At 50.6% G+C, this 14,688-nt stretch overlaps 1 protein-coding gene across 11 annotated transcripts in view; it reads right to left on the reverse strand.

Moving 5' to 3' along the window:
- SH2D3A (SH2 domain containing 3A) overlaps nt 1-10,816 on the reverse strand; it is a 19,082-nt gene extending 8,266 nt beyond the window's left edge. For 6 of the 11 annotated variants that reach the window (XR_010115263.1, XM_055240221.2, XM_055240220.2 and 3 more), the window contains exons 1-4: nt 10,080-10,202; nt 6,353-6,489; nt 3,349-3,698; nt 2,440-2,516 (exon numbers count right to left, since the gene is read on the reverse strand). Coding sequence is in view for 10 of the 11 variants with exons in the window: in XM_055240221.2 (XP_055096196.1) it covers nt 2,440-2,516; nt 3,349-3,698; nt 6,353-6,421 (496 nt within the window). In the remaining variant the exon portion in view is untranslated. The other 5 variants (XM_063615832.1, XM_063615833.1, XM_063615830.1 and 2 more) reach the window with 4 other exon arrangements.
- Between the last annotated feature and the right edge of the window lie 3,872 nt (nt 10,817-14,688).

The raw sequence follows: 14,688 nt of genomic DNA on the forward strand, positions 1-14,688 counted from the left end.
TTGACCTCGTGATCTGCCTGCTTCGGCCTCCCAAAAGTGCTGGAATTACAGGCTTGAGCCACTGCACCCAGCCCTTCCTTTTCTTCTTCTTTTGAGACAGGGTCTCACTCTGTGGCCCAGCCTGGAGTGCAATGGTGCGATCACGGCTCACTGCAGCCTTGACTTCCTGGGTTCAAGGAGTCCTCCTGCTTCAACCTCCCAAGTGGCTAAGACCACAGGCGTGCAACACCACACCCAGCTGCCCCCTCATTTTTTGGTTGAATGAACAGCTTAAATTCTTGTTCTGACCCAAGAGCCTTTGCACTGCCTCTTCTTCCTGCCTGCTTATCCCCCAGTTATCCACCTTGTTACCTCCCTCATTTCCTTCAATTTTATTTTATTTTTTTCTGCAATGGGGCCTTTCCTGAATACTATTTAAAATTGCTTGCCCAGGTACAATGGCTCACGCCTGTAATCCCAGCACTTTGGGAGGTCGAGGTGGGTGGATCATCTGAGGTCAGGAGTTCCAGACCAGCCTGATCAATGTCGTGAAACCCCATCTCTACTAAAAATACAAAATTAGCAGGGTGTGATGCACGTGCCTGTAATCCCAGCTACTCGGGAGGCTGAGGCAGGAAAATCGCTTGAACCCAGAAGTTGGAGTTTGCAGTGAGCCGACATCACGCCATTGCACTCCAACCTGGGCAACAAGAGCACAACTCTATCTCAAAAATAAATAATTAAAAATAAAATAAAATTGCAATATACATCTCCATCTTTATAGTCCTTACCTCCCTTACTCTGTTTTTGTTTGTTTTTTTGTTTTGTTTTTGTTTTTTGTTTTTTTGGTTTTTTTGAGACAGAGTCTCACTCTGTCGCCCAGGCTGGAGTGCGGTGGTGCAATCTTGGCTTACTGCAACCTCCACCTCCTGGGTTCAAGCAATTCTCCTGCCTCAGCGTCCCAAGTAGCTGGGATTACAGGCATAAGCCACCACACCTGGCTAATTTTTGTTTTTTTCTTCAGTAGAGATGGGGTTTCACCATGTTGGCCAGGCTGGTCTCGAACTCCTGACCTCAAGTGATCCACCCACCTGGGCCTCCCAAAGTGCTAGGATTACAGACCCGAGCCACCTCACCCTTCCCTTACTGGTTTTTTTGTTTTTTTTTTTTTTTTTGAGACAGAGTCTTACTCTGTTGTCCAGGCTGGACTGCAGTGGTGCGATTTTGGCTCACTGCAACCTCCGCCTCCTGGGTTCAAGCAATTCTCATGCCTCAGCCTCCCGAGTAGCTGGGATTACAGGCATGCGCCACCACGCCCGGCTAATTTTTGTAGTTTTAGTAGAGACGGGGTTTCACCATGTTGGCCAGGCTGGTCTTGAACTCCTGACTTCAGGTGATCCACCCACCTCGGCCTCCCAAAGTGCTGGGATTATAGGCCTGAGCCACTGTGCCTGGCCTTGCCTTACTGTGTTTTAATTTTCATCTTGAAGCAAACAAAATTGCCTTATTTTTGTGGTTCATGGTTTGTTGTCCTCTCATAGACTGTTGGCTCCCATCGGGCAGGGATCTTTGTCTCTTTCTGGTTCGTTGATGTATCCTAGCACTCTGTGCAGGGCCTGGGATGCAGAGAGGGCTCATGTTGAATGGGGTTGGGAGAAGGATGGGAAAAAAGGGGCATGAGGGGGCATTCAGTTGAGTCCTCCTTTAGGTAAGACCGTCAGACTCAACTGCTTTGAGGAACTTACCCTGGATGGAGAGGAGCCACTCAGGAAACAATTAGGGGAATGCGAATGTTCCCATCACTGGTGGAAATGTAAAGTGCAAAGGCCCCGAGGCGGGAATAAAAGCCTGAGGGTTCGAACAACTGCAAGGAGGGCTGTGTGACCAGCATGAGGAGGGTATGTAGCAGAAGTTGTTAGCAAGGTAAGCTGTGGTCAGAACAGGTACAGCTCCTTGGAATAATTGTAAACACACTTTTTTTTTTTTTTTTTTTTTTTTGAGATGGAGTTTTGTTCTGTCATCCAGTCTGGAGTGCAGTGGTGCCATCTCGGCTCACTGCAACCTCCGCCTCCCAGGTTCAAGCGATTTTCCTGCCGCAGCCTCCAGAGTAGCTGGGATTACAGGTGCGTGCCACCACGCTCGGCTAATTTTGCGTTTTTAGTGGAGATGGGGTTTCACCATGTTCGCCAGGCTGGTCTCGAATTCCTGACCTCAAGTGATCCACCGGCCTTGGCCTCCCAAAGTGCTGGGATTACAGGCATGAGCCACCGCGCTCAGCCTTGTAAACACACATTTTAAGCACCCATAAAGTGCCTGCGTGTTTTAAGTCATCGTGATTGTCATCATTTTCTAAAGCAAGAAATTGACGCTCCAAGAGGTTCCTGCACCTGACCAAGCTCTCTTAGGTGGTGAGTGGCAGAGCCAATCCCTGAACCACAGGCCATTCTGGCAGACGCTCACCCATCCCAGCGGGGTCTTCTCTTGACCGCCCCATATGTGCCAAATCTGCAGGCTGACTGTTGCTCCACTTCCTTGCCCTGGGGGACAGAAGTGGGAGAGACCTGTAGTCCCCACCTAAGCAGTGTCCCCCACCAATATCTGGAAAACCCTGTGTCCAGTTACTTTGTACCAATAAGTCTCAACCAACCAAGGTGACCTACGTCCAGGGGACTCTTAGCAACGTGTGGAGACATCTTTAGTTGTCACGACTAGTAGCATCTAGTTGGATGGAGCTCAGGAATGCTGCTCAGCATCCTACGATGCACAGGATATCTCCACCTCCTCCCCCACAACTAAGAATGTTTGGGCCTCAAAAGTCAACCAAGGCCGGGTGCAGTGGCTCACACCTGTAATCCCAGCACTATGGGAGGCCGAGGCGGGTGGATCACTTGAGGTCAGGAGTTTGAGACCAGCCTGGCCAACATGGTGAAACCCTGTCTCTACTAAAAATACAAAAATTAGCCAGGCATGGTGCACCCCTGTAATCCCAGCTACTCGGGAAGCTGAGACAGGAGAATCGCTTGAACCCGGGAGGCGGAGGTTGCAGTGAGCTGAGATTGTGCCATTGCACTCCAGCCTGGGCAACGAGTGAGACTTCCACTCAGGAAAAAAATAGAAATAAAAAAGTAAAAAAATTAGCTGGGCGTGGTGGTGCACTCCTGTAATCCCAGCTACTCTGGAGGCTGAGGCAGGAGAATTGCTTGAACCTGAGAGGTGGAGGTTGCAGTGAGCTGAGATCATGCTACTGCACTCCAGCCTGGGCAACAGAGTGAGACTCAGTCAAAAAAAAAAAAAAAAAAAGTCAACCATTGAGTTGGAAAACCCTGGGAGTGTTGGGTGTTCTCAAGGAGGCAGGGAGACTGTGAGTACCTGAGAGGCTGTATCCGAGCTGGGCCATCCATCAGGGTGTCCTCGCTAAAGCTGCGTCGCAGAGGCCCCTGCCAAGTCACAGGCCTGGAGACCACAGCCCCTGTGGCCTGGGACAGTGGGCGCCTGCCTGTCATATAACTGTGAACCAGAGCGGGTATGCTGGGGAATTGCTCATCCTCCAGTTGAAAGAGGGCTGCGGGTCGGCCTGGCCGGGGACGCAGGGCCACACGGAGCACCTCAAAATGGAGGGCTGAGCCCCGCCAGCGGCAGGAGATCACGGGGTGGCCCCCACGGGACCCAGAGGCACGAACCAGGAAGTCGCCATCTTGCTGAAGAAGAGCTTCAGCCTTCTGTGGATGGAGGTCAGGGGGCAGGGGAATTAGGAATGAGTCCAGAGCAGTGGTTAATGGTGGCTCCCCCAACCATCGCCCCCACCACCCAAGAACAGCTACCCCAGTGAAACTTCTGTGGCAGGCAAAGACTGGGAACTTTCACACTAAGTTGTGTCCCCCTTTCTCTTGGCACCTAAGTAGACTACATTTCCCAGGCTCCCTTGCAGCTAGGGTTGTCATGTGATGAGAACTGGCCAATGGGATGTGGGGTAGAAGGGCTATGGGAAATATCCAGACCTGGCCCATAAAACCCTGCTGCACAATCTTATAGGTTGTGTCCCTTATCTGTCAGCTGATATTCCCCAAAGCCCAGAGGGATGACAGAGCTATAAGATGCACTTGGCTCCCGATTGATTTATGGAGATTTGCATCTCCACTTCTCAACCACCTTGGACTATGACATTAACATGTTGACTGTGTTTAGCTGGTGATATCTTGGGAATGTTTGTTACAGCCACTAGCTGATGCTGACCAATGCAACATCTAATTTGGTAAATGCACTGGGCTTGTTACGCAAGTGTGGCTTCAAGAGAAGCCATTAGCTGGATGCTTCCAGATTGGGGCCCCCTCTTTTATAAACATTTGCAAGCAGTCTTATGCCAGCTGTGGTGGCTGGTGTCAAAATAGGGTAGGAAGGGTGGGGCACAGTGGCTCACACCTGTAATCCCAGCACTTTGGGAGGCTGAGGTAGGCCGATCACTTGAGATCAGGAGTTTGAGACCAGCCTGGGCAACATGGCAAAACCCTGCCTCTACCAAAAAATATAAAAATTAGCTGGGTGTGGTGATGTGCACCTGTCATTCCAGCTACTCAGGAGGCTGAGGTAGGAGAATCGCTTGAACCCAGGAGGCAGAGGTTGCAGTGAGCCGAGATGGAGCCATCACACTCCAGCATGGGTGACAGAGTGAGATCATGTCTCAAAAAAAAAAGGCTTGGGTAGGTAGGTAGAAGGGCCAGGACCCCACAGAGAGGCAAAGCAGAGCTGAACGTGGGGTCTGGGGACTGAATAATAGATGTAGCAGACACATGTATGTAGCCCTTACTGTATGTCAAGCACTGCTTTGAATGTAAAGGGTATTAACTCCTGTAATTCCTGTAACAAGGGTGGTAGGTATTATTATACCTTTTTTTTTTTGTTCTTTGAGACGGAGTTTCACTCTTGTTGCCCAGGCTGGAGTGCAATGGCACGATCTTGGCTCGCTGCAACCTCCGCCTCCCGGGTTCAAGTGATTCTCATGTCTCAGCCTCCCAAGTAGCTGGGATTACAGGCGCGTGCCACCATGCCCGGCTAATGTTTTGTATTTTTAGTAGAGATGGGGTTTCATCATATAGGTCAGGCTGGTCTCGAACTCCTGACCTCAGGTGACCTAACCACCTCGGCCTCCCAAAGTGCTGGGATTACAGGCATGAGTCACTGTGCTCGGTCCATTTTTTTCTTTTGGCCTTTTTTTTTTTTTTTTTTGAGTCAAGGTCTCTCTCGATGGTCCAGGCTGAGTGCAGTGGAGCAATCATGGCTCACTCACAGCCTTGACCTCCTGGGCTTAAGCAATCTTCCCATCTCAGCCTCCTGAGTAGTTGGGACAACAGGTACATGCCACCCATGCCTGGCTAATTTTTGCTTTTTCTTTTTTTTTTTTTGTAGAGACAGAGTTCTGCTATGTTGCCCAGACTGGTTTGGAACTCCTGGCCTCAAGTGATCCTCCTGCCTCAGCCTCCCCAAGTGCTGGGATTACAGGCATGAGCCAACATGCCTGGCTTGCTATCCCTGTGTTAAAGATGGGGAGACTGAGGCCCAGAGAGGTCAAATATCCTGCCCAAGGTCACACACAATATAAGCTGTAGGGTTTGGATTCGAACCTAGGGTGTCTGGGTCTAGATTATGGGATTTTAACTATTAAGCTCTACTGCCTCTCATGATTTCATGAGATGCTCAGGGTCCCAGAATTTTTAGGGGTGACAACTGAGTTTCAGATGGAGGTGGGAGCCTCAGATTTGTTTGTTTGTTTATTTATTTATGTTTTTGACAGAGTCTCGCTCTGTTACCCAGTCTGAAGTGCAGTGGCACAATTTTGGCTCACTACAAACTCTGCCTCCCGGGTTCAAGAGATTCTCCTGCCTCAGCCTCCCAAGTAGCTAGGACTACAGGCGCATACCACCACATCCAGCTAATTTTTGTATTTTTAGTAGAGATGGGGTTTCACCATGTAGGCCAGGCTGGTCTTGAACTCCTGACTTCAAGTGATCCGCCCGCCTCAGCCTCTCAAACTGTTGGGATTACAGGCGTGAGCCACTGTGCCTGGCTTGGGAGCCTCACATTTAGAGGGAAATACCAGGAGGTAGATGGAGTTCAGAGGGAGAGACGGCCAGAGCCAAGAGTAGTTTGGGGGCGTTAGGACTCTCCTTAAGCTCCATCACCAATCTCATCATCCCAAAGAAAGTGATAATTTAAATATAGTGACAGTCCCCAGCCAGCCAACCTTCAAGACAGTCCCCAGCCCTCTGCCACCTGTCCCAATAGACCTTGGCACTAAGTCCCTCATTCAGGTACCCAGGAGTCCTCAGCAAGGGTGGGAGAGGCTCCCCACCAGGGGAGGGCCTGCTGTGGGTGGTACCTGGCGGGACAGGAGGCCGTGGTACCAGGGTTGGCCAGCAAGGTCTTCTCCATCCTGTGGCACCTGCATGGAGCTCTTGCGGACAGAAGGTGCCAGGGCTGAGCTCTGCACTTTCAACAGACCTCAGTCTTCCACATCTGTAAAATGGGAATAATTAGCCCTTCTTCTTGAATGTCTGGGTCAGCTCCTTCCATCCTCTTCTTAATTTTGGAGACAGCTCCGTCAAATCTTTTTTTTTTTTTTTTTTTTGAGACAGTCTCATTCTATCACCCAGGCTGGAGTGCAATGGTGCAATCTTGGCTCACTGCAACCTCTGCCTCCCAGGTTCAAGCGATTCTCCTGCCTCAGCCTCCCAAGTAGCTGGGATTACAGGCGTGCACCACCACACCCAGCTAATTTTTTTCTTTTTTTGTATTTTCAGTAGAGATGGGGTTTCATCATATTGGTCAGGCTGGTCTTGAACTCCTGACCTCAGGTGATCCACCTGCCTCAGCCTCCCAAAGTGCTGGGATTACAGGCATAAGCCACCGCACCCAGACTTTTTTTTTTTTACATGTAAAGAGAGAGGTCTCATGTGTTGCCCAGGCTGGAGTGCAGTGCTATTCACAGGTATGATCATAGCACACTTTAGCCTTGAATTCCTGGGCTCAAGGAATCCTCTAGCCTCAGCCTCCCAAGTAGTTGGGATTACAGATGTCACCATCATGCCTGTTCCAAATATAATGCAATTGAGGGAAAAAAAAATGACTGAAGATAACATCATGCCACCCCATCTTGCAGAAATGTAATTAATGAATTCACTGGACCCCTATTTATTCAGCACCTTATGGGGTCCCAGGCTCTGTTCCAGGCCCTGGAGACATAGCATTGAACAAAACAGATGGAAATCTCTGTCCTTGGAAGCTGACATTCTACTGGGGAGCAGCACCTCCGAAAAGAACTAGATGATGGCGTACATGAGTGAGTGCTAGACAAAAAAACTAAACCATGGATGGGATATAATGAAACTACAGGTGCTGGGGTGAACACTCTTTTTTTTGTTCGTTTTTTTTTGAGACAGGGTCTTGCTTTATTACCCAGGCTGGAGTGCAGTGGTGCAATCACAGCTCATGGCAGCCTTGACCTCCTGGGCCTCAAGTGATCCTCCCACCTCATCCTTCTGAGTAGCTGGGACTATGAGCATGGGCCACTGTACCCAGCTAATTTTTTTTTTTTTTTTTTTTTTTTTTGAGACCGAGTCTCACTCTGTTGCCCAGGCTGGAGTGCAGTGGCATGATCTCAGTTCATTGCAACTTCCACCTCCTGGGTTCAAGCAATTCTCGTGCCTCAGCCTCCTGAGTAGCTGGGGCTACAGGTGTGTGTCACCACGCCCGGCTAATTTTTCAAATATTTTTAATAGAGATGGGGTTTCTCCATGTTGGCCAGGCTGGTCTTGAACACCTGACCTCAGGTGATCCACCCGCTTCAGCCTCCCAAAGCAGTGGGATTACCAGCATGAGCCACTGCGTCTGGCCGTGCCTGGCTAATTTTTAAATATATATATGTAGAGATTGGGTCTTGCCATGTTGCCCAGGCTGGGTGAACATTTTTGATCATGTGGCCGGGGAAGGTCTCATTGAGTAAAGTCTGGAAGGAATTCTGGGGAGTGTGCCAGGTGACTCTCTGGGTGAAAAAACATCCCAGTCAGGGGGAATTTAACTTACAAACATCCATGGCTTCTTGGCAACCTATGCGCACACTCAGAGGTTCTCTGGATAGGTGCAAGTCTAACCCCTATTTTTTGCTTTAGAAGCAACGCTGGGGGCCAGGCACAGTGGTTCACTCTTGTAATCCTAGCACTTTGGGAGGCAGAGGCAGGTGGATCATCTGAGGTCAGGAGTTTGAGACCAGCCTGGTCAACACAGTGAAACCCCGTCTCTACTAAATATACAAAAATTCGCCAGGCATGGTGGCGTGGGCCTGTAGTCCCAGCTACTCAGGAGGCTGAGGCGAGAGAATCACTTGAACCCGGGAGGCAGACCCTGCAGTAAGCCAAGATCACACAACTGCACTCCAGCCTGGGTGACGGAGCAAGACTCCGTCTCAAAAAAAAAAAAAAAAAAAAAAAAAAGAATGTAACCCCAGGGTTAAGATTTTTAAAAGGTCACATTTCGTAGCAATGTCAGCAAACAGCAATGTTGCCTTTGCAGATCCTTCTATTTCGGAGCCCATACATTTGGTTATCATGATGATCCAATTTAGATCTCAGACATTTTGGTAGTTTCCTGATAATCTCACAGGCCTCAGGGCCAGTGTGTCTCAGGTGTCTGGTTGGGGAGATTTCTCTGGATGGTCCAGAAGAAGATAATCTGCTTCTTACTCTCCTGCAAGCTCTCCCCGCAGCCCTGCAAAGTCTTCTGGTAGGGTCTGCAGAGAAATTCCTGCCTCCTGAGTCAGCAGGAAGTTCCCAGACCAGCCCTAGGTGGCTTTAGGGGAGGAGCGCTGGGCAGGGAGCCAGCTGCCAGTGCCGCATACCTGAAGCCAGGTGTGTCTTTGGAATGCCTGTGCGCTTCCTGTTTGTCACCTGGACCAGGGCTAGCCTCAGTCTCAGAGTCTCCCAACCCCAAGTTCCTGTCTTGTGTCTCCCTTAGTGAGAGTGAAGTTGAGTAAATAGCAAGGTTCTGGTTAGTTTGGGGACACAGGGTGGCCATAGGTCAGCCAAAGGCCAACTAAGTCATCCTCCTGCCTCTGAGTCCTTTGGGATCATTTATGTGGGCACGGAAGAGAAGAAGGGGGCAGAATCAGGAATCAGACCAAGCATAGGGAGAGGAGAGAGGGGATTATTCATGTTCCAGTTGGATCATAAACATGTGTCCACGTGTGGGGAGGACGTGGAGGGTGGGAACCACCAGTACAGGCAACACAAACACAGATGTATGCAGGACTCGCTTTTGACATTGGACGAACATTGCTGGAGCACTTGCTGTGCACCAGGCTCTGTTCTAGGACCTAGAGATACAGTGACTAAGGAGACTAAAGCCCGGCACCGCCCTGCCCTCCAGAGCTTGCAGTAGGCTGGGCAAGACAGACTGCAAACAAGCACAAGATGAATGGAGAAGACAGACCATTTCTAAGAGTTATCAATGAAAGTGACAAGCCAGGGAGATGTGATAGAGGAGGCTGGACAGGACAGCCTCTCCTATAAAGTGACATTGGAACTGAGACCTCAGTGCAGAAGGAGGCAGTTAGGCAAAGATTTGGAGGAGTCGCCCGGATGAGGGGTACAGTAAGGGCAAAGGCCTGGAGCTGAGATGGACTTGCTTTTTATATTTTACATCATCAAGGCGGCTGGTGTAGCCGGAATACGATGAGCAAGGAGTAGATAGGAGGGAAACGAGGTTAGAGAGATCAGGAGAGACCAGGCAGAAACTGGTGGACTTTGAATTTTAATCTCTATGGCCCAAGGGTTTTAAGTGAAGGAGGGGCCCGATCTGATTCGCCGTTTAAAAGGATCACTCGGGCAGAAATGGAAACAATGGCTTTCTGTGCTGCACAGGAAATACACTTAGAGAGGCACGCCCAGGTAAGCCCGGGCACACCGACACGCGTAACGCACAGCGACCCACTCATTCGCGAGGCGACCTCTTCTACCCCAGATCCTCCCTGCGAGCCGGTGGCCCCACCTGGAAAGAGAGGACTCCCCATCCCAATAATCCCGGTTCTGGATCTGCCCCGGGGCTCCACTCACCTGGGCAGGACCCGCGGGGCTCCCACGAGGCTGGGTCCAGGCGGAAGCTGAGGCTCTGCGGCTCCGGGCTGCTGTCACCCCCGCCCTCCACCTTGCCACCGCCCCAGACTTCCCAGACCACACCTAGTGGGAACCCAGCCCAGTTACCTGACCACGCCTCCTGCAGACCCCGCCCCCTGCGGGCCCCGCCTCAAACTAACTTCCCAGGCCCTTGCTCCGCCCCCTCAAAACAATTTTTTGCTACTAGCCACGCCCCCTTTTGCATCGCATCGCTTTCTCCATAGACCCTGCCCACTAGGGCATCCTTTCCTGCCAATGGTGCATCCTTTCCTGCCAATGGCCCCGCCCCTTGCACATAGCCACGCCCATCGCCGAGTGACTGCGCCCACCCGCAACCACCTCCTTCTTAGCCCCATTCCTTAGGGAAATAGAACAAATTTCATCCCAACGTTCCCGCCCCTTAGAACCTTGCCCCTCCCTTCCACCCGGGCGGCCCCGGGCACCCAGGGCCCTTTGGTACCAGGGCGGGGTGGGGTGGGGTGTCTCTCTCCCCTCCCCGCCAAGGCTCCGGGTCAGGGCAGGGCAACTCCCTCGGGCTCTTACGCCAGGCTGGGGTAGCTGCGGCAGCTGTGACGTAAGGAGGGGTGCGCTTCCTCCAGACCGCCCTCCCGGATTTTCCGGAAAGAAGCCCCATTTGGTGGCGGGTTTTGTGGAGAGACGTCCGGGAAAACGCGACAGCTTCCTTCAGTGACAGCACGCTGGAGCGGGGCGGGACTTTGGGGGAGGTGGAAGGCAAATCATTCAGGTGGTTTCCCAGGTGGGAGGAAGGGTGGGGAGGACTTCCATCGTGATGCCTGGAGACGAACAAGAGAAAAGGTGACAGGGACCTAGAGCAAGAGAGAGGACGCTTTGGCCACGTTTATTCATGAGTTCCTCATATTAACATCAGTCTTGTCTCGTAGAGACAGGGTCTTGCTATATTGCCCAGGCCGGAGTGCAGCAGCGTGATCATAGCTCACTGTAGCCTCAACCTCCTGGGCTCAAGCTATCCTCCCGCTTCAGCCTTCCAAGCAGCTGAGCCTAAAGGTGCACACCACCATCCCAGCTGATTTTATTTTATTTTTTGTAGAGATGGGGTCTTACTATGCTGCCTAGGCTCTGGAACTCCTGGGCTCATGCGATCTTCCTGCCTTGGCCTCCCAGAGCCCTGAGATTACAAGCATGAGCCACTGTGCTTGGCTCCAGTAACCACAGTCTTAAAAGCAGTAGCAGCAGCTAACATTTATTGAGCACTTACTGTACACAAGGGCTGTTCTGTCAACTTGCCTTTATTTTATTTTATTTTCATTTCATTTCATTTCATTTCATTTCATTTCATTTTATTTTATTTTATTTATTTTATTTTTTGAGATGGAGTTTCACTCTCGTTGCCCCGACCAGAGTGCAGTGGCAGCAGTCTCAGCTCACTGCAACCTCCACCTCCCGGGTTTAAGCGATTCTCCTGCTGCAGACTCCCAAGTAGCTGGGATTGCAGGCTAATTTTTGTATTTTTAGTAGAGACGGGGTTTCACCATGTTGGCCAGACTGGTCTCAAACTCCTGACCTCATGTGATCCACCTGCCTCGGCCTCCCAAAGTGCTGGGGTTACAGGCATGAGGCCTCTATTTTAATTTTCAAACAGACCACCCTGTAAGGATGGTAGGTAGTATTTTCATTACTTCCATTTTCCAGATGGAGAAACTGAGGCACAGGGCAACTAAACCATTTGCCCAAGTTAACCTGGCTTGTAAGTGGTAGAGGAGAAATTCAAACCCGCAGCCCTGGAGCTTTATCCTGTCTGCCTCCCTTTCAATCTTCGCAGGCCCACTTTCTCCAAGATGCTGCTTTGCGGTGAAAGTTACTCACCTACCATTTTACAGATGAGGAAATTGAGGCCTAGAGGGCCAAGGATGCTTGGAGATGAAAAGTTTTGATGCCTGTAGGTTGCAAAGCAGGGAATTTCCAGACTGGGCTCCCCCCACCGGCCCTGGCAGATGTGAAAGAGACTCCCGGGTCAAGAGGGGAAGGAAGTTTCTTCCTTATCCCCCACCAGTCTAGTATTGGTACAGTCAGAGGGTAGGGGCCTGTCCAGGGAAGGGGTCTAGCGCCTCCTCGTGGTTATAATAATTTAAAAAGGGGGCCCAGCACTTTGGGAGGCCGAGGTGGGCAGATCACCTGAGGTCAGGAGTTCCAGACCAGCCTGACCAACATAGTGAAACCCTGTCTCTACTAAATACAAAATTAGCTGGGTGTGGTGGCATGCACCTGTAATCCCAGCTACTGGGGAGGCTGAGGAAGGAGAATCACTTAAACCTGGGAGGCGGAGGTTGCTGTGAGCAGATTAGCTGGGTGTGGTGGCATGCACCTGTAATCCCAGTTACTAGGGAGGCTGAGGAAGGAGAAGCACTTGAACCTGGGAGGCGGAGGTTGCTGTGAGCAGAGATTGCACCATTGCACTCTAGCCTGGGCAACCAGAGTGAAACTCTGTCTCCTAATAATAATAATAATAATAATAATAATAATAATAATAATGACAATTTAAAAAGAAACTCCATGACGAGGGCCACGTGTTAGGTGGAGGGGGAGGGCCCTGCTTACACTCTACTGGGGTGGAAGCTAGGGGTGGGGGCAGAGAGACCTAATCTCATGAAGATGATTTCAGCTAATGATAAGGTAATGGCTGGGAAGCCAGTAAATGTTTGTTGAATGAGTTTATGAAAGACACTATTGGGCCTGGCGCGGTGGCTCATGCCTGTAATCCCAGCACTTTGGGAGGCTGAGGCAGGTGGACCACTTGAGGCCAGGAGTTTGAGACCAGCCTGGGCAACATGGTGAAACCCTGTCTCTACTGAAAATACAAAAATTTAGTCGCGCGTGGTGACACCTATAATCCCAGCTACTCGGGAGGCTGAGGCAGGAGAATCGCTTGAACCTGGGAAGCGGAGGTTGCAATGAGCCGAGATGTGCCACTGCACTCCAGCCTGGTCAACAGAGCAAGACAAAAAAAAAAAAAAGACACTATTGCAGTCTATAAGGAGAGGAATGATGGTGGCTTGAATTTGGGTGGTGGCCATGGACATGGGGATAAAGGGATGGATTTGGGATAAATGTCAGGTGCAGTCAATAGAGCTTTCAATTATTTATTCATTCAACAGGTATTTATGGGGCATGCATACGTGCCAGGTGCTGCATAAGGGAGGGTCAGTAGTGAACCAAAGAGACACAAATTCCTGAATAGACAATAAAGAAACAAGGATGACCGGGCACCGTGGGCCACATCTGTCCAAGGTGGGAGGATTGCTTGAGGCCAGGAGCTCAAGACTAGCCTGGGCAACATAGTAACAGCCCCTCTCTGCAAAGAAATTTAAAATTAGCCAGGCACGGTGGCACAAGCCTGTAGTTCCAGCTACTTGGGGGGCTGAGGCGGGACGATCACTTGAGCCCAGGAGCTTGAGGCTGCAGTAAGCTATGATCATGCCGCTGAGCTCCAGCCTGGGTGACAGAAGAAAGAGGCTGGGCACAGTGACTCAAGCCCGTAATCCCAGCACTTTGGAAGAGCAAGGCGGGCAGATCGCTTCAGGTCACGAGTTTGAGACTAGCCTGGCCAACATGCTGAAACCCTGTCTCTGTGAAAATACAAAAATTACCTGGGCATGGTAGCAGGCGCCAGTAATCCCAGCTGCCTGGGAGGCTGAGGTGGGGGAGAACCTGGGAGGCGGAGCTTGCAGTGAGCCTAGATCATGCCACTGCACCCCAGCCTGGGGGACAGAATGAGACCCTGTCAAACAAACAAAACAAAACAAACAAACAAACAAAAAAAGCCAGGCGCGATGGCTCATGCCTGTAATTCCAGCACTTTGAGAGGCTGAGGCGGGTGGATCACCTGAGGTCAGGAGTTCGAGACCAGCCTGACCAACATGGAGAAACTCCGTTTCTACTAAAAATACAAAATTAGCTGGGCGTGGTGATGCATGCCTGTAATCTCAGCTGCTTGGGAAGCTGAGACAGGAGAATTGCTTGAACCCAGGAGCAGAGGTTGTGGTGAGCTGATCACACCACTGCACTCTAGCCTGGGCAATGAGAGTGAAACTCCATCTCAAAAGAAGAAAAAAAAAAGAAGAAAGAAAGAAAGAAACAAGGAGAGAAAGAGAAAAAGGAAAGAAAGAAGAAAGAAAAAGAGAGAAAGAAAGAGAGAGAAAGAAAGGAAGGAAGGCAGGCAGGCAGGCAGGAAGGAAGCAAGGAAGGAATGAAGGGAGGGAGAGAAAGGAAGGAAGGAAAAAAATAACTATAAAAAAATCAGATTTGTTGGACGAAGATCAGAGCTTAACCTATGGAGGTGGGTAGGGCTGATGGAATGTGGAAAAGGCTGTGATTTGAAATCAGGGGGTTTAGGAAGACCTCATGAGAAGGTAGCATTTGAGCAAAGACCTGTAGGGGTGAGGGAGCTAGCCATGAAGTTGCTTAAGGTGGAGGACACAGCCCGTGCAAAGGCCCTGGGGCAAGGCTGTATGTTCCTGGCATGTTGGAGGAAGAGTGAAGAGGCCTATGTGGCTGGAACACAGTGAAGAGG

Source organism: Symphalangus syndactylus, chromosome 13 (genome assembly GCF_028878055.3).
Source record: "Symphalangus syndactylus isolate Jambi chromosome 13, NHGRI_mSymSyn1-v2.1_pri, whole genome shotgun sequence".
In the NCBI taxonomy this organism is placed as follows: Eukaryota; Metazoa; Chordata; class Mammalia; order Primates; family Hylobatidae; genus Symphalangus; species Symphalangus syndactylus.